A 25,809-nucleotide genomic window follows, 5' to 3' on the forward strand; every position below is an offset into this window, starting at 1 on the left:
GAAAGCACCTCTAGGACCTGACAGTCACCTGCCTGTCTGTCTTCATCATTCATTATTCCCCTTCTCATACTCTGAGTACAAGCCCTAATGAGCCACCTGCAATTCTTTGAAAACTCAAAAGTAAACATGCCTCTGTGCATTTACACCTGTCATTTGATTTGCATAAAATACCCTGCATGTTTTCTTTATCCTATCACTTTCATATTTCTCTGTGTCAGCAGGAGTTCATAAGGGCAAAGTCCATTTCTTCTCCCTCTATTTTAGTTCTTAACAGAGCCTCTTAGATGAATGCTGAGCAAATGTTACAGGGTGAGTTGAGTGAGTGGGAGCAAACCAAATCCTTATTGGCATTCCTGGTTATCTTCTTGGTGCCAATTTAGTTAAAAAGGTTTTGGTCCTTCCCCCTCTTCCTTTGTCCTTTAACCATCTAGCCATACCTCTGTCTCAGGAATCTATCTGACTCTGTCCTGGTCGAAACCTTCAGTGGTTTACATTTCCTGCAGAATCCATTTCATGCTCCATATCATTTCTACCCTCTAGTGGTCAATCTTCAATCTGCCTTTCTACTTGGATTTCCTAGGTTTCCCTCACCCACTCCAGACTTCAAACTAGGTTCTGTCTGCTCTTTTGTCCCATGATGTAGCATACCGCCTCTGTGGTTGTGTTCATACCATTCTCTGAGACAGGTGTTTCCTTGCTTCAGTCTCTGCCATGTGAATTAACAAAATACCCCACAATCAGAATTAATCTTCTTTCCTCTATTTTTATGCACCACTTTAATTTTTTCCTCCATGAAGATATGTTATCACATTTTGCTTTTTATTATGATTTTTGGTTTTTGTTTACTTTTACATATTTTTATTTTAATAGATTACAAACTCTTTGAGATAGCTGAATTAGTTCAACCTTGAAAATCACAGGCAAGCTAGCCCTGTTCCTTGTCCGCTCCATTCATTATAGATAGAACATGTATTAGGCAGACCCAGATTTGAATCCCTGATATGCCACAAACAACTGTAAGCTGTCAGTTCTTTCTCCCAGTTTTCCAGCTTAAAATAGGAAGATAACAATATCCAATTTACAACATACTTATGCAAAGTAGATGAAATAATGTTTGAAAACGTATAGCTTAAAACAATGACCCACTGCAGAAATGCAATAAATGGTTCTTATTACTTCTGTTGATACTATAGATATGAAGTATTGGAGAACGATATTGTTTTGAGTTCTTAGTATTAATAACTTTATTTTAATTGTGTGACTAAAGCTAGAAATTACCCATTAGCCTTCCTATTAAATACAAACCCTTTTTTATTATCTTACAATCTTTTATTGTTACTTAATTCTGGTATTATGACATTTTGTTGGCAAAAAGCATTGCTTGCTTCAATTTTTCCAACAGAGGGCCCAATCGCTGCCAGTATCTGTGAAAAGAAGAATTATGCAAACTTTAAATCCTCTTTATCCCAACCTTTTCCATGCCATTTTATGGTGGAGACTATGAGTTGGATTTCCCATGGTTAGAGTTATTGAACCCTACTGTGTGGTGTCAGAGGAGACACTGGAACAATAGAGGGGCTCCTTTGTCCTGGAAGGTATCTTAACACATTTCGTTCTCCCGCTTTGGTTAACTTTGGCTGTGCTCTTTGAGAACCTGGACAGACGGCAGAGTCAGAATACATAATCCTTGTACCAAAGAAATGGCTAAAATTTAAATTAATCGAGTGGAAGGACATCTAATTATATTATGCCTTTATAAATTGTTAGGCAAGATGTAGTCCAGATCATTCTTTGAGTTAGATACCCCATGCTCATTATCAACTAGTGCTTCTTAGAACTGAAATTATGGAAGATGATTCAGTGTAAGGAAATTCCTGTCATGTTTCTCCTTCCCCAGTTGAAATAATAAAGAAAGAAATATTTATAGAAATCAACTCAGGTCTGGCAGAAGAATGACATATTGCCAGAAGAGAAAGAAAAGAAGAGAAGTGTCAGTTTTGCCAACTAATACTGATGATGATAATGGTGATGGTCATAGATATAGTAGGCAAATTGTCAGGCATGATGTGAAACAATGTTTTTTTATTTCGTGCAGTTTTCTTAAAAATCCCTATGAAGTGAAGGTTATCATTTTTATGTTCATTTTCTATATGAAGAAAATAGAACTTCAGTAGGTAGTATTACCCAATGTCACATGACTTATGAAAGGTAGAAGCAGGACTTCAACTGATAGTGACCTAACCCATAGCCAATCCTCTTCATCTCAGTCCTCTTTGGAGGTGAGTGAGTCTAGGAAGACCTCTTCTCTAGGAGTGCAGAATCCACCCACCAACCTGACCACCACACCTGAGGTCTTCAACAAAAGGAATTTACATATTTACAAGGGAAAACCCTTATTACAGTAACCCCATTTTAAGCTTTCACAGGAAGGGGGAGGAAGAGAAAATATATGATTCTGATGCTGTGTTTCCTAAAGCCAATTCCTATGGGACGACTTCTTTTATCAATCTCACTCCAATACATTATAACTTTAGACTGCAAAGCCTAACTATAGAAGAATAACAGTGTTGGTTAGGGCTGCTGTGTGTGCCTCTTGACCCTTCGTGGAGGAGGAGAAACTTGGAGTTACTACTTAATATTTGAATATCAAAACTCCATCTGACCCAGAGGAGTGAGGCTCCAGTAGCCCTTGTGCTTTTTCTATTGGACCCAGATGTTATTTGAGTTTGACCTTTTAACAGTTTTACTTTTAGCTTATCCCTTAGCACCTGCAGCCTTTCATTAATAGTTATTCAATTAATATCCCATCAGAGAGGTTCTTAAGTTAGCAAAATAATTGCCCCAAAGAATACACATACCCGTAAAGTACTGAACAGTCTCACCAAGATGGTTCTTTTCAGCAAACTCAAGAAAGTTAAAACTAACTCTCTCTCTCTCTCTCTCTCTCTCTCTCTCTCTCTCTCTGTCACACACACACACACACACACACACACACACACACACACACACACACACACACACACACATATCCAGGAAACTCAATGTTACCACCTATTTCAGGTTTTCCATACCATATATATCAAACTTTACATTTTATTGAGTCTAAAATATTTTCACATTATAACATGTTTGAGATAGAAATTCTTACACAGTGACCTTTTACAAATATATTCAGTCATGAAATGGTTGTAATGTCTAAAGCTCCTTTTAAAACGTGAGAAGGAAGATGTCATTTCTCCTTAAATCTTCATGACTTTGGATCTCATGCAATAAAACCCTAGAGCCATCCCACAGACTACATGGCTCACTATGGCCCCATCACCCACCACCTGCTGACCCCCTATCTTGAGACTTCCCTGTTCCCTCTCACTGTGCCGAAGCTGTGCTGGTCCCCTTGTTCTAGAACAGCTAGTCATGCTTCCACCTCCTGTCACCTCCTTTCTTGTTTCTTGTGCCAGGACCACTTTTCTCACCGAGAATGCCATGGTCCACTCACATCTCCTTAAATCTTTATTCAAATGATAATTTCTTATTTAGGTTTTCTTTGGTCACGTTATCCGAAGTTTGAGTATTCTCACTTTTCCTATCCCAAATTTATATTTTATATTGCTTATAGATTATCTTTCCCCTGGAGAGTATAAACTCTACTAAAAGTGGGAATTTTTGCCTTTTATCTCCACTACTCATTTCCCAAGTCCACTACTCATTTTCCAAGTCCTAGATGAATGCTTGGTACAGTCAAGAAATCATACACACACACACACACACCTGCATGTATAATACATATATATATACACACACACAGTGTGAATAAATATATAAGTATGTAAACTATATGGGTCTGCCAAATAAAGAATAAGTCAGTGGACTGCATGCTCAAAGTTTGGTGGGTAAGAGAGGGAGGGGTGTAATATCATACTAAGACTGTCTTATGGAGCTTAGACTAGAGGTCAGCATCTTCAGATATAAACCTGTCTCTGTTACCAGTTATCTGAGTGAAATTGTGCAAGTTAGTCTCTGGGCCTCCAAATTGGACAACATAATCTGTGTGGATGCTATAACATGTCAGTTAATTGAGCTTTCTTCAAAGCAGTTGAGGACTGGGAAACTGAAATGAATGAAACCACATCTTTTAACAAATAATTATCATCACCATAATAGTTATTATTGTCACCCTAATGAGAGTGTTAGTATAAAAAAAATTATTATTTGTTAAATTTGTTATTCAATTTCCTTCTTTTTATAATTAGTAAAACTGAAGCCGAGGGTTTGAAAGACTTAGCCAAGGTTAAATGCTACTTGGTAGCAGATCTTAGAACTCTGCTCAGTAGCCCTGACCAAATTCAGTGTTCTTTTTACTTTAACTAGTACATGTGATAATTACTGGTAACTTTTAAAAAAGTTATTCTCAAACTGTTTTGATACCATGTTCTACTTAAATTCAATGAATTCACCTTATGGCAAGACTACATAGATCAATTTCTCTCTCTTTGTGGTTTACTTCAGCTTACAGAAGAGATTGGAAAACTTGAAGATAAAGTAGAATGTGCTAATAATGCCCTGAAAGCAGATTGGGAAAGATGGAAACTAAATATGCAAAATGATATCAAGTCAGCATTTACAGATATGGCTGAGGAGAATATCCACTATTATGAACAGGTAAGTGGTGATACTTCATACTGATTTGTTTTTAATAAAGGTTATATTCTCTTTCACTCTCTACTATCCTATGTTGAAAGAATCAATTTAAAGAACCGATTTTCACACTGGAAGACTTCTTTGGCAACTCAGTTTCATTGGAGTTGCTGGTTATCATTTTGTGTGTTTTTCCCTTGGTTTCTTGTTTTGGAAGGATTTGAAATCTTCTAAAACATTTGCTAATGCTTCCTGATGATTCTCCTGTCTCATTCCCCCTCCTTTCTCTCTCTCTTTCTTATATTGTAAAGTGCAGAAGGAAAAGAACAGAGGTTGGATAAACAGAAAATCGATTTAGAGCCTGTATCTTTAATTCTATATCCCTGCTATCTCCAGCTTAGATAGCTGTTCAAAAACAACCACAAAGGAATATACTATTCTATTAGTGAAATAGGAACATTTTTTGAAGAGGCAAAGAGGTTCAGAGAAGAACCTAGTCATCATTTTTCTTTTCAAATGATTATTTTTCACTATATAACTGTTTCTCAAATTACTTTCTCAAATGAATTTTAGAATACTGTTGCTTTTCTCTACCCAGCATATTCTAAACATTCTTCTATAAATATTCTTTTTTAAAATATGTCTTTAACCTTATCTTTTGTTGAATTAATAAATAACATGAAATTGATAAATTAAGGAAATCACATTTTAGTCTAGAGTGATTTTCAGTTTAGGGTATTTTAAATTGAAATGTTTGTTTTGAAAGATTAACTGATATTAAAATTTTCATATTAACGAGTTAATTGGGCACCTCCTATCACCAGATACTGTGTGGGCACCTGGAATGTGCAAGGCAAACATAATCACAATTCGTTTCTCATGTAGTTAGAGTCAAAGATGAAAAGAGGTAATAAAGAGATCATAATAAAGTACTGTAAATTTCAGTGTAGAAAGACATTGCAGAAACATCTCACCTAATGTAAAAGGAATAAGGAAGTTGCCTCAAAAAATGTTTGAACTGAGACCCAAATGATGAGTAACAGGTTGCAAGACAGAGAGATGTGAGAGAGTGTTGCAGGGCAGGAAAAAAAAAAAAAAAAAAAAATATATATATATATATATGGACCAAAGCACAGAAGTGAGAGAACACATTCACCTAACAGGCTTGTTTGTGGAGGAAGGAAAGGTAGTGTTCAGTTGAAAGATGAGGCTGAGGATGACATTATGAATTTTTAGTCTTTTTTCATTCATTCGAAGGGAAATGGAAATCCTTAAAGAGTTTTTAGGAGGCAGGACTTGACTTGTCCAAGAATCACTCTGGCTATATGTGGGTCAGGGTGAGCAAGTACTGAGCCTGTTTGGAGGAGGCTGCTGCAGCATCTCAGACAGAGATGTGAGCTGACCTGGGGTTTCATGGTAGTGGACTAGACGTTAGTGAACAGTGTTAAGGGACTTTTTTTTTTTTTTTTTTTTTTTTTTTCACAAAAGGGTAGAATTGGAAAGATAATTTTCAGTCTTCCTCTTTAGACTTGTATTCTGCATTAAATTCAGTTGTCTAAAGGAATTCCCATAAATCTCTCATTTTTGAGTGATTTTAAGATATTTCTCTTTAATAAAGCATAATTTATCAACATATGGCTTCATTTTCACCTGTTTAAATCCACTACTTCTTTATGGTAAAACCTGCATGTACTTAAATGACAATCAGCAAGATAATTCATAAAAAAAATTCTCCAAATTAGAATATGCAATACATTATACATGATTATTATTATAACACATAAGTATATTAAGGTGTAAAAATTACTTGATAAATACAACTAATGTGTTTTTCTTTAAATGATAATTTCTGCCAGACTTTTCAAATTTGGATGCTTTAAAAAAAAAAGTTCAGACATTTTCATCAGACTGACTAAAATGTTTGGGTTTTGACTATACTTCTTATATAAGTATGCGTTTTGTCATTCTCATAGATTAAATTCAGTTTATACAAAACACAGTTTCTTAGAAACAATTAAATTAGCATCACTGTGTCATGTTGCAAATTTTATTCTTCACAGCAGTTTGTGTTCTTAACATTTTCCCCCAAGTGAATTATACTTCTGAATGTAACTAAAAATGTCTCAGGTGCACTACATCTTGGATGTATAATTTTGGTGGTATCATTGATTTTCTTTAGTGTAACTCAAAAGATTCTTGCTGCTCCAGTTATTTGTTGTTGGATTTTTTTTCATGAGTTAAAAAAAAAAAAATTTAACATGTTTGGCACATCAGTCCACCAAAGCATAATCAGGAAGTTGGAGTCCTTAAATAATCAAGGATTCTTAATTAGCAGAAAGAATGCAAGGCCTAAACAGCAACAATCTGCTGTTATTAACTTTAAAATGTGTCAGATATGCAGGGAAGTAAAATGTTTCACATCTTGCCATTTCTTGCTTAATTTAATCATATTCTAATGGAAGTACTTCCTTTTTCATCAACATTTACATAGCTAAATCCCCAAAGGGATCTGCTCTTAGTATAATAGGTAAATGGGGCATATCATTTGCCTTTGGATTTGCTTGTGTAAAGTAAAATGGTCACAGCTTGTTTACAACTTAAAATTTCTATATCAAAGGAAAAAATGGAAATTGGATTATAAATATAAGGTATGGATCTGTTTCAGATTCCAATTTTTGTCATATTGAAATGCTGTACTTAGACATGGATTTATTGGTAGATAGTTGACTCCAAATACAAAAGTGGTGTCTCTGACTAAACTTTGAATAGGTCAAGTATTATTCCCATTCTGTTCTCTATGACTAATAATTAAGAGTAAAATCATTGAATCTTTAGAAAAACAAGAATAACAACACAGTGAAATCCAAAATCTAACTCAACAGGGTGAATAATTTCAAAGTATAGTCATGTGGCATTTAGCAGTAGGGAGCCATTCTGAGAAATGTGTCCTTAGGTGATTTCATAGTTGTGCAGATATCGTAGAGTGTACTTCACTAAGATGACTGATATCATTAGGCACTATAATTCTATAGGGCCATGATTATATGTGTTCTGTCATTAATTGGAATATTATGCAATACAATGGCACCCAGATAGCCAAAGAAAATGATTTCCTGCTCATGTGAAAGGAACAGTGAAACAATAAAATGAGACACATTGGATAAAGTACATGGATATTTTTAATTGTTCAATTGGGTACAAAAGAGAATTTGTTGTTATTATAGGTGTGATTATGCTAACAGTGAAGAAGGCTTCAGAGGATGTGATCCTTGGTAGATAAAATGAATTCTAGAAGAATGAGTTCTTATGGAAGCTCAACTTTAATGTCATTGAATTTACTTAACTATCCTGTGTCCTCTTACAAATGGATGTTGAGTGCTTATTTGGGATTTCTGGCTGGAAAGTACAGCTGATTAAGAATTGCTCTAGAATACTGCTGGGTTTGGCAACATTGGCACAAAAAATAGGAAACTGTCTACCTATCCAGTGGCATCCCTTTTGCTATTAAGAAGATGGCAAACAGTCCCAATTTCCTTTACATTCTTGCTTAAGTCTTTTCAGTTCATCTTAATATCCTTATTTTTTGTTTTTTTGTTTTTTTGTCTCTAACACTTTGAGGACAACTTGATATTAATAAAGAATAGAGAATTCACAGAGGTAGCTTAAAGTTATGGTAAAGGCAACTATGATGCAGAATCCAGCACTTCTTTAGCACATGAAAGTTTTTTTTTTTTTAAATGGTACTGGAAATTGAACCCAAGGGTGCTAAGTTATATCCTCAGCCTGTTGTTTGTTTTTATTTTTGATACAGAGTCTTACTAAGTTGTCACAGTTGGACTTGAACTTGTGATCCTCCTGCCTGAGCCTCCTGAGTAGTTGGAATTTAAAAAAAGGTGCTGCTATACCTGGTTCAGATTCTTAACACATGTCTGCCAAGTTATCGTTTCTTAGTAGCTAGTGTGATTGTTCCAGCCCTATGTATCACATATAGCAACTCACTTAACTTTCTAAGCCCCAACCCCACCCCATCTTGTCCAAGTTTCCAGTAATATAAACTTGTTAATGATGATTTTGACAAATTAAGGAATTTGTATCCAAGTGAATGTAACGAAGGATAACACCTTAGTCCTTTACATAGTTTATTTTAGAATCATTAGTAGATGTTTGGGAGTTCTTGTTTTGTAGTATATTGTTCTGGTTATACATGCTCACCAGAAATGACAAAAACTAAGTAGGTATAATAATGAATGAAGAAGAAATACAGAATGTTCATAATCCTGTTTCTTAGAGAATGGTACTTAAATAGAACTACAAAAACTTACCATTTAAGATGAAAATATTAATTCAAACTTTTCTGTATGGCCCTTCTAAATGTGTCAACATATAAACACATTAATTTTGTCACGATGATTGAAGTGAATAGATTATTTTGACTTCCATATTTTCCATTCTTTTTGCATACTTTTTCACATGGCCACAATCTTCATATGATACACTGTATTGCTATATCTTCATTAGTTTAGGTAATTACTAATAGAGGAACATTTATATCTATTCTCTCCTTTTTTTAAAATCATAAGTAATACTAGTAAGCTGAGTGTGATGACAGATACCTGTAGTCCCAGGTACTCAGGAGGTTGAAGCACAAGGATCACTTGAGCCCACAAGTCCAGGAACAGCCTGGACAACATAGATCACATCTTAGAAACAAAACAAAACAAAACAAAAAAGATTATGAATAACGATCAATATTAGCTTTTTAGAAACTTGCTTGGCATGCTTGGCAAGAATATCAAGAAATAACCTGACCAATGGGTATGACATTTCAAATGCTACCAGTCTTATTTTAAATGTCATTTACTTTATGCAAAACATTTATTTAAGGTTCATTTATCATCAAAGCACTATGAGGTATCCAAATTCAAGCTTCTATCTTGCCCATAGTAAGTTAAAGTATAGTAGGAATGAATGATATATACTTTCACTTGATTAATAGGGTTTACAATGTGTTAATTTTTTTAATGGAGGAATATTTGAATGTGTTTCATTTGCTTTAATTGTAACAGACAGATCTACTAGAAGGGTTTGTCCTTAGTGGATGACCAAAATATTTATATGGACATCTAGAAAGCAGAAAAGCAATTATAGTGAAGTACATTTTCTAGAAGAAAAATGAAGAAAGAAAAGAATCATTACAAGGGCATACCTCTAGCCAAATGAATACTTGGGCTAACACTTCTCTAAAATCTAAGTACAGTTATTTATGGGTCATTTAAAATAACAGAAATTTTTAAAAAGTAGATCTTATAGCATTCCTTCAACTAAGTAATGGATGAACATTGAATGCCCAAATGTTTCTTTAAGTATAATTGTATTTATTTAGAAATTTATTCCTTATTATTTTGGGAGAAAGGTAAATTCTAGCAAAAAGGTAGTTTGTTTTTTAAAATTCAGTATTATCCTACATACTTTGGAACATTTTTCAGGTTTTGTAAATATTTACTAGAAAACAAGCATTCTGATTGTATGAGGTTAATCTATATTGATAACAATTATAAAATTGTTACCTAAGGACGATTCTGATGGGTGGCTTTTAGAATTTGTCAGACATGTCATTCTTTTAGATGTAGAAAATCAGAAAATTAACTTTTTGAAAAGAACCATCAGCAGATCAGCTTCTAGTCTAGTTAATTTGCTAGTTAATTCTAACTAGCAAAGCAGAAACTTTACCTTACCATGTCATTAACCAAGGGAGAAAATCCCTTTTTTCAAAATCTTAGAGGTGAAAGCAAAGGAAAGAAACCTTGGCCATTCTCAGTCATATTTCCTAGAATTTAGTGTAGCGACTTTAAAAATTATAGAAAAGCTAGTTATACTTTCAAAGTCATGGACTTTAAAAGACAGCATAACTTAAGAGACATGAGCAGTTCTGAAACGTGAAGAGTGAGCCAGATAAAGAATCAGCTCTGATTACACCTGTGGACCATGGACTGCGACTGTGAAGATGAAAGAGGGGGTGCAGTCCAGGATGAATACAGAGAAGAACAGGAAGTGTCAGGGAGGGCAGTTCAGGAGGAAGTGAGGTTTGTGGGGAAATAGTGAAGAACTTCCCAAGAGTACCAGAGTCAAATGAGAGTGGTTGTGAGGAACCCTTTGGAAGCAAAAAACTTCTGTCATAAACTATAATAAAATTAATAAAATAAGTCCCTTATGGAAACTAAGCCAGCAGAGTTGCCTCATGTCTGTTTCACTCTTTTCTCCATTAAGGGGAATGCAAGTGTAAGTTGATAGGGTTCAGCAAACACAAAAAAGAGGTAAGTAAAATCTAGTGTATTTGAAGACATAAAACAAAAAATGTGTATTTTCACAAAAAGAGCAGGCTGGGTATACTGTTTATTTATTTTTTTCAATGAGTGGTACAATAATCCTTCCTTTACTATCTGGAAAGCAGTCTTTCCAGAGCCCCAGCTGAAACCCTTCATTCTACACTGACTCCTGGAGGGAAGATTGACAGGCCTCCATGTAATAGGCCAAGGTTTTCTCCTAGGTAATACTAAATATAGCTGCAGAATGGTGGAAATACTGGAATAATGACACCTGTTTCCAGAGTAGCTAACTTCCTCTGTAATTTCTGATGCACCTTGTACCCAATCACCTGATAATGCTCAATGCTTTGTGAACAAACAGCCTGTCTTGGAGAGAGAGGATGAAGTGGCAGAGGATTTACTCAGAGTTTAGTTCTGAGCCAAAGGAATGACAGGTAGTATCTAAGTTTTCTTTTAAAATTTGGGAAAGTGGCATAATAGATAGTCTGTATTAAATCATTAATTTTTTTATATTAGCCATCTCTTATGTTGACTCTGAGTAAAGAGGCATCTTCTTTAAACTCCCTTTACTAATCATACAACCAAGGTTAACTAGAGATGGAATAATCTAGAATTATCTAGGACAGGGATTTTTGGATCCATATTAGGGTGCTTTTCTTTTTACAGTGATGACTTAAAACAGGTACAAAAGCCTAACTTAAACCCTTGGACCAGGGAACAGAAATTTCCTGATGATGCTAAAAACAGTCCTTCAAAAAAGAGCAGTTAGTATCTTTGGTACCATATGAAGAATGTCTGAGAACTACCTTATACAACCTAAGGTTGAAGAGAGTCTGCTCATGTGTGGGTTAGATTTCCTGCAAAGCAAACATACCTGCTTGAGAGGCTCAGAGCTTACAAGTTTTCCAGTCTGTTACCTTCTCTGTTACCTCCTCACATTAGTTAGACTTATCTGCTGGAGGCACTCATTAGAAGCCTCAATGTCTGGGTTAGGAGATTCAGACTGTGTCACACTATTTCTGTAAAGACCACTAGTTCATTCAATTGTCATTTTCTTCATCAAAAGAGAAACACCCACTTTATATCCTCTTGATGCCATTAAATAGCAATCCATTGATAGCTAAGAGCTTTCTCCTTGTGTTTCTCCTAAAGAAATCAACAATGATTTGTCTTGTCCTCCTTTTTACCATCTATATCATAGACATCATTTTTTTTCAAGCAAGTCATTCTTATTTCAAATAGAATCTAATGTGGGATAAAAATGAACAGAGCAAGAGAATGAGAGATAAAATAGCCTCATATGATCTTAGGACTTTAAAATTTGGTTTTCTTACTGAGGAGAGACTTCACCATTGACTGTGGATCCAGAATCATCAATGGACAATACTTTATTTTAAACCTTTTTGGACTGCTCATAGTAGGATATTGAGGTCTTCTGTTACTGGTTGACTGTGGTGGTGGTGGGGAGGTATCTTTGAGATAAGTTGCCTCAGAGAGCAGGAAACTGCCTTTTAGTTTGACAGATTGTTACCAGGAATTTTGGATAATGAGGAAGCAAGATTTATAATCTGAACTCAAGGATATCTGCAATTAAGATTAGATGATGATTTTTGTTCTAAATTAGATATTCGAAAGTCATAACTTTAGCTCTACATAACTTTGTCTTTTATTATGTCTCATATAAGTCTGGAATAGTTTGGTTTGTAGGTTTCTAATTTCTTAAAAACTTCTATTAAAATATTCTTACCATTTCCCTGTTTTCTATAATATAATTATTTCTCAATTATCTATACAAATGTAATTGAGCATAGGTGTAAAGTGCAGAGTTACATCATAGCACTGACAGTCTACCCATCCTTTGGACTAAATGTATTTTTTGTGAAGTTAAATCAATCAGAGTTCTGAATAGCAGAGGATTAGAAAAGAAAATGATTTAACACATGCTCATGATACAATGCGTGATACAGCATCTTGAATAAAGAGGATGAGTTTACCCTCTTTAGAATTGTGTATCATGATGCCATTGGCTAATCATGTCTTAACCGTGTGCTCTCTGCCCATTTGAATCTATCAGATAAGGTATTAACACTTTTTCTTTTGTCCCTCACCATGACCCCATACATACATATACCCTTCACAAGTCTTTAGAACAATGAATTAGAACACTTAAGTGAAATGCTTTAAAATAATACGCTTCAACATCAATGTTGATAAATTTTCCAATAATCTAAAGATAAATGTGCTCTCTTTATAGTTCATTGTATTTCAGTGAATGGTTGAATAAAAACACATATATCCAATATTTGAAGTATTCATTATTAAATTGGACAAATTCCATGCAACTGATGTTTTAAGTCCAAAAGAGTGATGCTAAAATATACAGAAAGCATGAGTTGAAAGGAATTCAAATTTAGGCTTTTATATGAATCCCTCCTACAAAGATTTTCCACATTTTAGATCTTTTGGGAGCACCAGTATATCCATGTGTAAAAATTAGAGGAAATGGAATAAATTATATCTAGGGCTCTTTCTGTCTTTATCAGATCTTAGAGTAGACATCTTTAGAGCAATACTACAGAATAATAAATAAATGGACCACAAGATGGCGTTTGTAGCTAATGAGTCCTGCATTCTCTGTTGTGGTCATTTTGAGTATTATTGTAGTGTTTACAAGTGTTTCTCACATTCTTGAGAGATGTATAAAAGTAATTTTAGCAAAATATGCAAATTACGATATTTTAAAGTTACAGATACTTCTAAAATTATAAATTGGCAAATGATTCTCAGAAGTTGAATTTAGACTTTTCCAAAAATGAAAATCAGTGGATAATTTTAGGCTATTGCAAAATAATTGAAATTTCTTTTCTCTATCAGAATCATCTCTGATTTCTTCCTGGGTTTATTATAGTTCAGAGTTTCAAAATACGCAACTCCTGAAAGTTTTTCATTAGTGTTTCACATCTTAAGTTTAGGTGATAAAAGGCAATTACTGAGATCTTACACTCTCTATTGCCCTTATTTTAGATATGATCTATAATTTTTAGGTAAGCTAAGTAACTTTGTAATGATAGTAACCTATTGTAAATATAATTATGAATTAGAACTTCACCATTCCCTCAAATGTAGATAATATCTGTTCCCAAATTCATTTAAATCGACATAAAAATACTTACGGGACACTTTATCATTTTTTAACTATCATTAGTTTATTGAGAAGGATGAAATTATTGTGGTACTCTCAAAATTAGTGGGGGAAAATAGAAACACAACAACTTTTGGCTTAAAATGGTTTTAATAGAAATACCTAGTAAGATTTGGCTTTTATCATTTTATAGTGATAAGTATCATTGTTATTATTTTAGGCAGATATTTAGTTTATTAACATAGCTATACATAGATAATACTTTACCAATTTTGACTCATATGATAATTTGGATGGAACCAAGTTTTCCAGTAGCTATTTCCATGAACAGGTTGAACTTTGCCTGTGGAAATATCACGTTATGTTGGCATTTGCACATGGTGGCTAAGAGCATGGGTTTTGGGTAGGCATAGCTTGTGACTTTGAGCATAGTGACCTTTAGGACTTTATTTCTTTCAGTGATCTTCAATATCCTCTTCTATAAAGTGAACTTAGCAGTATGTACCTCATCATAGATTCACCGGGTATTAAAATACACTTATATGTGTGTATGTGTGTAGTGGGATGTGTGGAGATGAAAGAAAACTTTTAGAAGCAAAGTTTAATATTCCCAGTGAGTCACCAAACATAAGTTGTTTTTAAGCTTTCCTGTTCATAAATATCTTTCCAGGAGTCTCAACTAGCATATATCTCAAGTCACTAATTTTATGTGAGCCTGAAATTGCCAATATGGAAAACAGATTTTAAAACTGCTAAATGAATGAATGAAAAGCATCTCACTTGGTGTCTTGTCCATAATAAGCATTCAGTCAATGCAAGCTAGTATAGTAGTGATAGCTCTAGTGTTGATTGAGAATATTTGTCTTATTTATCATGCTTATCTTTAGAAACTATTTATAATAATTATTTTACGAATACCAGTAGTTGGGGGGAGATACAATTTAATGCTTACCATATTCCATGCTGAGTCCAACTAAGTATGTTATTCAGCTTTTTGTCTCTGTGACTAAAATACTAAGTTTAGAGGAGGATGCATTTCAGAGGATTCAATCTATGTGGCTGGCTCAAAGACAGAAGCATCATGGTGGAAGGGCCTGGCAGAAGAAAGCTGCTCAGCTCCTGGAAGACAGGGCTGGGGAAGATACACCCTTCCAATTCATGCCCCTCTGACCTGCTTCCTCAATCTCAGTCCCACCTCCCAGTAGTTCATTCAGCTATCAGCAGATTAATCTATGAAAGTGAGTAATCCACTGATGAGGTCAGAGTCCTTATGGGCCAACCAGTGTCCAAAAGCCCCACATCTGAACCTTGTTGCACTGGGGACCATACTTTCAGCACATGAGCCTTTGGGGACATTTAAGATATCCAAACCATAACACTAATCCTATAGAGGCCTATTAATAAATTGTACGTGGTCTCATTTGTTGCCTTCTTGTTGATCGCAGGTTAGCTCTGGAAACTTTCCACTTTAGTTTTGGGAAGAAACTTAATGGACACACATAGTCTAAGCCCCTTATTCTGTGAGTAGGTAAATAGGCCTAGAGAAGTAGATTTGCCTGAAATCACAGTATGGGATAGAACTTCTTCATACCCCATGACTTGAGAAAATATCAGTATTGATTCTTAAATGTGGTTGCACCATAGGAAGTTGTATCTAGAGTAACATCGTTGATGTGGCCATTTTTTTTTTTCAATTTTTAAAAAAATGTATTTTTAACAATTATATACTGTTATAAGAAATCCCCCAGGACACAATTTCAAGGATAAAATAACAAAAAAATAAAAAATAAAAAACCATGAATTTCAAAACACTTTAAGTATTGTATCATAAAATATTTTGTTAAGTTCAAAGTTTATTGCTGGAAGTTACTCTAACATCTCATTGAACTTTTAGTTACAAAACTAAGCTAACCATCACAGAACATAGAATGAACAGCAAACTTGTATAGACTAGAAGTTCTTGGAAAAGTGGTGGGAAAGTTCATTTCATATAAAGAGACATCAGTACTTCTGCAGTGAATAGGTGGGTCCCTTTACTTAACACAGTTGTTCTGTTAGCCTGTCAGCTAGAATTGTAAAACAAAGTTCTGGTTTTGGTGATACGACACTGAAAATAAGCATAGTAGCTGCCTTGAGGGGATTTCATGTGTCACGTGCAACCTGAGAAATACAGATTAAGCTTGTTACCACTAAAATAGACAATTAATAGTCTTTGCAAAAGTGCGTCGAGTGAAAAGGAGAGTCATGCTTGTTCTCCCTCACAGTAGAACCTTTGGAAACCCTGACCCAACCTGCCTTGTGGTATGAGAAAAGGAAAGACCCAGGCCTGTAAGAGCAAAGATGGCCCAGTACTACCTTAGTCAGTATCTGTTGGCTTCTGCAGCCTGAAGAGAAAGTTGGCCTTTTATCCTCCAGGATTAAAAAACAATTTCAAGCAACCGGGCACAGTGACAGTGGAGCAGGACTGTACTCCCAGCTACTCAGGAGGCTGAGGCAGGAGAGGACCAAAAGTTCAAGACCAGTCTGGGCAACTTAGTGAGAACCTATCTCAAAATTTAAAAAAGAGGCTGGTGATATAACTAGGTAGTAGAGCATTAGCTTAGCATGTGCAAGGCCCTTGGTTTAATCCCTAGTACCAGAAAAAAGATTTTTTTAAGGAGGAAAGAAAGAAAGGAGAGAAGGAAGAAAGTTAATATCTCTCTGATAAGGAACTAGTACAAGTACAAAGGGTAAGTTGAGTCAAAACTGAGTCTTTGGAAAAGCACGCATACAATGTGCATGAGGGCATGTGTACACACACACACACACACACACACACACTCACACACTCTACTGCAGAGCAGTCCTTGGGTCCCCTTCTGGCCACATTCTTCTACCCCTGGTGGGATGGGCAAATCACTCTCCCCTAGGCTCCATTAACACCATCCTGACATTTTGCAGAGTGGGGAGTGAGCTGAGCAAGGAAATATCTCCTATTCAGACTTTTGGCCCTGGTTTCCCAAAGGCAAGAGATGCCATTTATTCTTAAGAAAACTTAATCACATCTTGTGGGACCACTACCCGTTTATAAAACTGAAGAGACATTTACTCCTTCTGATGGCAAAACATCATCAACACCTCTGCTGAAGTAAAGAGATTTGTTTCCAGAACTAAGTTTGTCTTAGAATTAAAGGTTCATTTTCTAAGTGTTCCATCTTTGTGTTTGAGATGGTTTTAAGTGCATATAGGAGCTTAAGGCTTTGCTTCCCATGGGTGTGTTCCCTGCCCTTCTGGCCTGCTGGTTCTCCTTGGATTCCCTCCTCATAGAGAAGCTGTAGTGTTAGCCTTTGGCTACATGCTGGAGCCATCTGGGGAAAACATGCACTGGATTCTCATTTAAGGGGCATTTGAGATAAATTTGTTTTCTAGTCACCCCACACCCTGGCTAACAGCAGGCATGGCATGATAAAGTTAGTTATCCACTAACTTTACCTGGACTGAGGAGGAGCATTCCCTGTGGTTTCATATAGGGAACCAAGGGGAACATAGTACCGTACTCTGAGAATCAGTTCTTAACTAAAATTGGAATGACTTGATTTCATCAGAGCATTCTTACATCAAATGGAATAATATGAATGGAAAATGACAATGTCTTATTCAAATGAATGTGAACACTTGTTGATTTTCCTATGATAATATGAGAATCTTAACTAGACTAAGTGGACCGGTAAACTAGTAAAGGTCAGGCCAGCGCCGATGCTGGATATTTTCACTTGTCACTTTGATTTTGACTGATGTTAACTAGCTTCATAGATTGTAATGATTTTAAAATGGGAAAAAGTGTTTAATAGTAATACAAAACCAAATTGTCACAAATGACTCTTTAAAAACTGTAACTTGCAAATGAAGGCCAGTCTCACTCTTGCTTTTGAGATTTTTTGTTGTTGTTGTTGATTTAATGAGTCTTTATGCCACAAAGCCAAGCATGGTAGTAGGTACTCACTGAATTGAGCTGTTGAACTGCATGGTATAAATCATCCATGTCTTGAGCTTTTACTTAGGTTTTCATACTCAAAAGAAAACAAGACAGAATAAAGAGAATTGAGTTTAGAGTTCATTGCTTATTATTTCTAAAAGATGTATATAAATTGACACATGTGCAAGATATCAGGTAACTCAGCTGATTATTAAACACTGGTTGGAAGGAGCAATCAAAAATATGATTTTTTATTTAGTAAAACATCTGCTGCAAAGATTCCAGAAGCTTGATCGATCCCATTGCATCAGGAGCGACATAGTTCAGGGTCAAATCCTCATTTTGCAGGCCCAGAACTTCTGTGATCAGCATCCTGAGTACAGATCAGGCTTGTATGGAAAAACTTAGCATTAATAAGTTTAGAGAGCCACAGAAATCAGAATGTCAGTTTATTAGTGTTCAGATAGAATGCAGCTTTTGTGATGACCAGCATTTTAGCATCAGTCATTCAATACATTCCTTCTCTGCTGTCACATGACTTCATTTAATTAGCCCCTGCCACATACCTGGCATATGTTAACACAGTTAGTTGTCTTCAATGGCTATATGTGCTCCTGGAAAGAAGTGATTTCCAAGAGATGTAGGGAATCAATTTCCATACTTACAACCTTTGTATATATATATCTTGCCTAAATTTAATCAGCCTATTGCCTCTGAAGTCATACATTTTCTTACCTACCTCTCCTTCCAAATTGTCCTCCTTCCACTATGTAGAAGAGAGATATCTTGTCCTTCTTGCCAGTGACTTATTAAGTATATCCTGGTGGTAGTCCAGACATTTCCATTTATTTTCGACTATATTATGTATTTGTACTTAACATCATAAACGTACTTAAATCATTTGAGCCTTGGCTATCTTATCTGTAAAATAAGATTCATAATAGTTATCATATTTAAGAAAGTGGCATGTAAAGCAACCATTATAATGCGTGACCAAGTTTTCATGTTGATATGTCAGTTGTAATATTATTTCTATTGTTATTACCTGTTAATTGTTCTATCCATTTAGTATTTCAAAATACATAAATCTTCCTGACTCTAGTATGGAGGATGGTAAAGGGACAGTTCTGTACCTATTTTGTCTCTTTTACCAGGTATCACTGTCCTTTTCAGTACTTACTTTAGAAATGAAAATATTCATCCACAACATTAGTAGACATGGATAGCTAATGAAATTTGCATAGTTGAACCAGAATCTGACGACAACGGATGTGTGTTCCCTTGAGATGAGTAGTATCATCTTTGGTGAAATTTGGATTGTTTATTTGACAGGAATTCTAAAGAGAACAGACGTCTCTGAATTTTGTTTTGAATTTTACCATTGAGAACATTCAGAAGTTTGTTTAAACTTTTGACAGTTATCAAAAAGATATGAGATCTTCTGAGCAGTTATTGCTTTGGGCTGCCCTGCAGGGTTAATGACTACTAGATCATGTTTGGATTTGCAGAGAGACCAGAAAACTGCAGCAGAAAGAAGGGGGAAGGGGCTTCTCAGATGTGAATTATGGCTCATCTCTCCATCAGCCCTCCCAACCCACTTAATAGTTTTCTTTGTTTTATAAGCAGGATAGATTTTTAAGTTATACTTTGGTATTTTTACATTTTCTTTTTTTTATAGTACAACTTTGGTAAAGGAGATTTCTGTTTGTAAAACTGAGTTTTAATTTCTCTTTTTCTTGACATTGAAAGTAAAAAAAATACCAATAACAGCTAATACTTATTGCATGTCTGCATGTAACATTAACTGTAGGAATTTTATAGATGTTCTTCCTCAGTATGTGGAATTTCTATTCCTAATTTGTTGAGAATTTTTTTTTTTTTAAATCAGGAGTAGATATTGGAATTTGGAAATGTTTCTCCTGTGTCTGTTGAGATGATATTGCATTTAATATAGTCAGTTATGTTGATCAGTAGTTGATGATTAATCCAACCATATATTCTGAGGAAAGCCCCCATTGGTTGTGATATGTATTTACTTAGATAGATTAAGGGATTTGATTTGCTAAAATCTTGTTGAGAATTTTTGCATTTATGATTATGAGTAAACTTGGTTGCTACTTTTCTTTCCTTGTAATGACTTTGGTTTTGTTAATTTGGAAAGCTTTCCTGTATTTTGGTTTTCTGGAAGAGTTTGTATAGGATTAGTACTATTTCTTCCTTAAGGGAGTCATAGAAGTCACCAGAGAAGAATTCTGAGCCTGAAGTTGTCTTTGTGGAAAGATATTTATTACAAATTCAAATTCATGTGGGTTATCTTTTTCTTTTAGAATGAGTATGGTAGTCTTTGCCTATCGAACATTGGTCAACTTCATCTATATTTTCAAATGTGTAGGCAGGAAGTTCTTCAAAATATTTCCTTTCTCCTTCAGTAGAGTGTGAACTGATGTTATGTCTTTCATTCCTCAACATTGATAATTTGTACCATCTATTTTTATGATCAGTATGGCTAAAAATTTATCAATTATATTAATATTCTCAAGCATTCAACATTTAGTTTCATTGATTTTTCCTTTCTCTTTTATTGATTTCCACTCTGATCTTTTCTGGGGTTTTCCATTTTTGTTTTGGTTTGGGGTTTTGTTGTGATTTTTTTAAATTTTCAAATTAGAAATTGAAGTTATCAGCCTAAGACCATTCTTTTCTGTATGTAGGTGATTAGGGCTATTTCTATATGTACTAATTTAGTGAACTATTACAGTTTTTGATATGTTGACACAGGGGATTATTTATAATTGTTCTATTTGAATTTTGAATATTTGATGTTTTCCATATAGCTATTACCAATTTCTAATTTAAATCCATTGTTTACAAAGAACAATTCATACTACTTGAATCTTTTTAAATTCATTAAGATTTCTTATATGATTCAGAGTATGGTCTGCCTTGGTAAATATTACATGTGCACATTAAAGAAAAATGTATATTCCGTTTTTGTTCTATTGATTCCAGTTAGGACAACTTGATTGACAGTGTGATTCAAATCTATATCATTCCTTTTTTTGGTCCATATATTCTATCAAACATGAGGGGGTATGAAAAATCAATGATAATTATTTGCCTTTCTCCTTGCATTTGTGTCAAATTTTGTTTCATACATTTTCAAATTTTCTAATTTTGTGTGTAAACATTTGAATTATGTCTGCTAGATAAATTAGCCCTTTTATCATTATGAAATCATTATTTTTATCTTTGATAATTATCTTTGCTCTAAAATCTAGTTTTCTGACATTAATATAGCCATTCTAGTTTCTCTTTTGACATGTGTTGCGTGGTATGTACTTTTTCATCCTTTTAATTTTAACCTATTTGTGTCCTTATATTTAAAATGTTTGTAAGCAATTTAAACAAAATTAAGGTGGATCTTTTTTTCATTCCATAGACCATCTGGCTCTTTTCTGGGTATCTGGTTGATTTAACTGATTGATTATTGATTATGATTAGGTTTGAGTCTTTTATCTTGCTTATATTTTTTGTCCCATCTGTTCATTGTTCCCATATTCCTCTTTCTGCCTTCTTTTAATAGACAGTTTCCATATATTCATTTTATATCTTCTGTTGATGTATTAGCTGTAACTTATTTTATTATTTTAGTAGTAAGATAACCTAGCACATTAATGATCAAATCTTACCACCCAGGCCCAGCAGATCATCATAATATAATAATTGCTAACTTTTTGAACTCTTACTTTTTGCTAGGCATTCTGCACAGAGGCTTATATAATTTAATTTTCACAATTGCCTTATCAGGACGTACTGTTTTTACCCTGATTTATAGTTAATGAAATGACAATTAAAGTTAATCATCTTTTCCAAATCTTCCCCTAACATGGTGGGATCTGCCTACGCAGGGCATGCTTGCATTTCTGCTCTGTCTAGCTGTCTTAAGTGCCTCCTCACTTCCAAGCAGGTCCACCTTTTCATCTGTAATTTTGAATTCTGTTTTCTCTCTTGATGATGGGGTAGTAGTGCGTTATTTTAGCAAAGTAACCCATGCTTATCGTTTAACTGTTAATATGTTTTCCTCTTATTTAGCAATAGCCTCCCTCGTTAAGAATTAAAATATGTGGGAAATGGCAAGGATTCTGGTAGGCTGATTGGAGAGAGGAGTAGGGAAGATTGCTATATGAGTCAGGGTTTATGGTCCTTTTCCCTCTGAAAGTGAACTTCTGTTGATCTCATCATGTTTCCGTTATCCAGTGCCTTGCTACATGGGAGTCATTCCTTACATCACAGACTGACCTCCACTTGGGAGAAGACTCTGAAGATAAACTATAATCCCATAGAGAACTTCCCTTTGATCTTTGGGAGACAACATCTATCAACCAAAGTTATTCTTTAAGGATTGGCTGTGTCCTGTATAAAGTGGATGAAAAATGTTTCTCACTATCTGGAAAACCAACGACTTGAAAACTCAGGTATTCCAGGCCATTGACATGAATTGGATGTATATATATGGAAATCTATCTATATAGATATATGGATTTATCTATATATCTATGTTGAGAGAGATAGTTTTAGCTTAATTTTAATTATGTTCTTAAATTTATGTGCCAATAATTGCATATAGAGATTTTTTTCTTAAATATTTGACTGTGGAATATGTCATTTTAAATATGTTGTATAGACTCAATTTTAATAAAAGGTTTAATATGAAACGACTGGCTGTGTTCTTTTCCAACTGGCAGCTCAAACCTCTAAAATGGATTCTAATATGAATTCAACTATGTTAACAGGTATGCTGTGCATTCACTTTAATTATAATTTTTTCTCAAATACTATTTACTTTTATATTAAGAATTTGAAGTAAATATCAAAAATTGCTTAACATGAAAAGTGAGTAATAGCTGTTAAAATAAATGATTTATTACAAGTTAAGTACTTTTTTCTACAGTTAAAAAAAATAGTGTCCAAAAAATAAATTTCAGTTATTATTTAAAGTTAGAAACCTTGATATAGTCTTATTCCTGCCCATACATATATTCTCTTTCTTTTGGTATATTTTATATACTCTTCACAACTGATATCTAGCCTTGATTTTTTAAGGTATACAGGGTTTATCAGGATTATTATCCCATTCTTTTATCCAGGGTCTCTCCTTTGCAAGGTGTTATAGGTACTTGTGATTCAGAGTGATGAGAAAGAACCACTTTACTCTCAGGTCTTAGGTTCTAGGATATTGATTGTACAGAGTGATTTCATGTTAACTTTGTGGGTGTAGATTTTCATTTTTCTTGAACCTATACCCAAGTGAAATTTCTGGGTCATGTCATAACTAAATTTAACCATTTCAGAAGCTGCCAGACTATTTTCCAAATTGGCTGCACCATCTGACATCCTCCCAGCAGTGTATGAGAATTTCAGTTTCTTCACAACCTCAGCGATACTTGATAGTATCAGATTTCTTCTGACCATAGCCATCCTAGTGGTATGAAGTGGTACCTCATTATTGTTTTGATTTGCATTTTCACAATGTATTTTTCATGTGTTTATTGGCCATATGTAAATATTCTTCGGGAAAATGTCCTTTCATATATTCAGCCACTTTAAGAATTAGATTTTTTTGTCTTTTTACTGCTGAGTTGTAAGTCTTCTTTATATATTCCAGATATAAGTCCCTATCAGAGTGTGATTTTTCATTTACTTGATTATGCCCTTTAAACTAAAGAAGCTTTTAATTTTGGTGAAATCAAAGGTAACTATATTTTCTTTTGTTGCTTCTACTTTTTGAGTCATATCTGAGAATCCATTGCCAAGTCCACGGTTATACAGATTTTTACTCTTATGTTTCCGTGTATGAGTTGAACTCTTAGATTTAGAGCTTTGTTCCATTTTGTGTTAACTTTGCATATGGTGTGAGGAAAGGTGCCAGTTTCATTCCTTACATGTGGTATGCCTTTGTCTTAGCTCAGTTTGTTGAGAGACACTTAGAATTTTCACATGGGGTTCCATGTCTACAGGGATTGTCTTTCTGTTGTGCTAGTAGTGGAATCCTGGCATAACTTTCTTGTACTTATTGTTCTGATGTGTGTTCTGTGTGGTTGTTGTAATTTGTAAGTGTGGTTACTGGATACCTCATCATAAACAGCTTTTAAGTAACAATAGCACTGTAGATTTTTACTTAAAAGTCTACCCTAATGTTTACATGTACTTTTCATTCAACGTTTGAGTAAATACTTCCCAAAACACAAGTTTCTTGTTGTTCAGTTACTTTTTCTACAAGTATACAGCCTTACAAAATAAATAAATAAATAAAAAATAATGATTTTAAAAGGGACTTTTAATAGCTTTTATATGGACATGATAATAGACTTAGTACATCTTGACAATAGCTGTCTATGAAAAGACGAGTACTTGTGTAACTGTTCTTCCTAATAAGTCTACTCCCTCCTTTCATTCTAGTTACCTGGAGGGAAAAAATAAAAACATTATTACCTTAACTGATTTTCAAACCAGAGCTTTGATGATTAACCAAGTTATTTGACATGAAATCCAAAGGAGAAAGAAACATTTTCTGTGTCTATGTGAAGTGAGTCTGTGCTTGAATAGAAGATATCACCAGAGAATATGCCTCCCATGAACCGAGGAACTGCAGGCCTAGGCTCTGCATCTAACAGAAACTTTACTCAACTCATCTGGTTCACAGATGCTGAAGCTCCTATTCAAACTTAAAATTTTCTTTCTCTTTTTCCTGGAAAAAGAGAAATTCCTGGAAGTTGATTCAGTAAGAAACATTATTTGCCCCATTTCTCAAGAAATAGAAAAGCCCAAACACATACCAAGGTACATACACTTTGAACAGAAAATCATTTCTTGACATGTGTACTCCCAAGAAGACACAAAAACACAAACAAAAATCTGGGCCTCTTTTTTTTTTTAATTTTTAAAAAATTTTTTGCCTCCTTCTTATGCCTCATTCCAAGATTACCTCGAGTATAATTTTATATCTTTTTGGGATTTGCCTTGTGCTATCGAGCATCCATTTTATAATTAACTCCTTCCTCTGTTCTGCTGTAAATAGTTGTTTTGTAATTTTTCAAAACTCAGTCAGATCTATGCTTTAATCAAGCCCTATTGATTGATTTTTTTTAACTTCTCATTGGTCTGTCTTCAAAATTTTGTTTCAGAATTCTTAATATTGCACTTGATAAGTGAACAAATCAAATTACTTAAGAAAAAAGACAATGGATCAGCTGATATAACCAAAATGAAGCAGAAAATTTGGGCACAACTGGTTCTCTTTCTGTCCTTGTCTCCTACTTCACTTGAACAGGTTGCCTCCATTCCTCCTCTTGCTTCCCTTCCATGAGGCTAAATCAGTGATTCTCAACTGGTGTCATTTTGATCCCCAGGGAATATTTAGCAGAGGCTGGAAATATCTTGGGTTGTCATACTAGGAAAAGTAGGGTACTATTGGTATTTAGTAGATCAAAGCCAGGGATGCTGTTAAATATCCCATAATGCACATGGCAACCCTGACAATAAAGAATTTTCTGAATGAAATTTCAATACTGCTAGGTTGAAAAGTTTGGGGGTTAATGTGCACAAGTAGCTCCTGTCTCAAAAGTGCCCAACTTTAAGTGAAATAAGCCACTCCCAAAGAACCAAAAGCAAAATATTTTCTCTCATATTTGTATGCTGACTCCCAACAGGTGGTTGGGGGAGGGGTGTTCACTGGATTGGACTGGGTGGAG

General features: G+C 34.6%; 1 protein-coding gene across 2 annotated transcripts in view; it reads left to right on the forward strand.

Annotated features, from left to right (window-relative positions):
• SNX7 (sorting nexin 7) overlaps positions 1–25,604 on the forward strand; it is an 87,759-nt gene extending 62,155 nt beyond the window's left edge. For both annotated transcript variants that reach the window (XM_079117703.1, XM_079117702.1), the window contains 2 exons: positions 4,507–4,659; positions 22,316–25,604. In XM_079117703.1, the coding sequence (XP_078973829.1) occupies positions 4,507–4,659; positions 22,316–22,393 (231 nt within the window). In that variant the 3' untranslated portion in view covers positions 22,394–25,604. The remainder of the gene's footprint in view (positions 1–4,506; positions 4,660–22,315) is intronic.
• The last annotated feature ends 205 nt before the right edge of the window (positions 25,605–25,809 follow it).

The sequence above is a fragment of the Sciurus vulgaris genome (assembly GCF_902686455.1).
Source record: "Sciurus vulgaris genome assembly, chromosome: 1".
NCBI classification, from domain to species: Eukaryota; Metazoa; Chordata; class Mammalia; order Rodentia; family Sciuridae; genus Sciurus; species Sciurus vulgaris.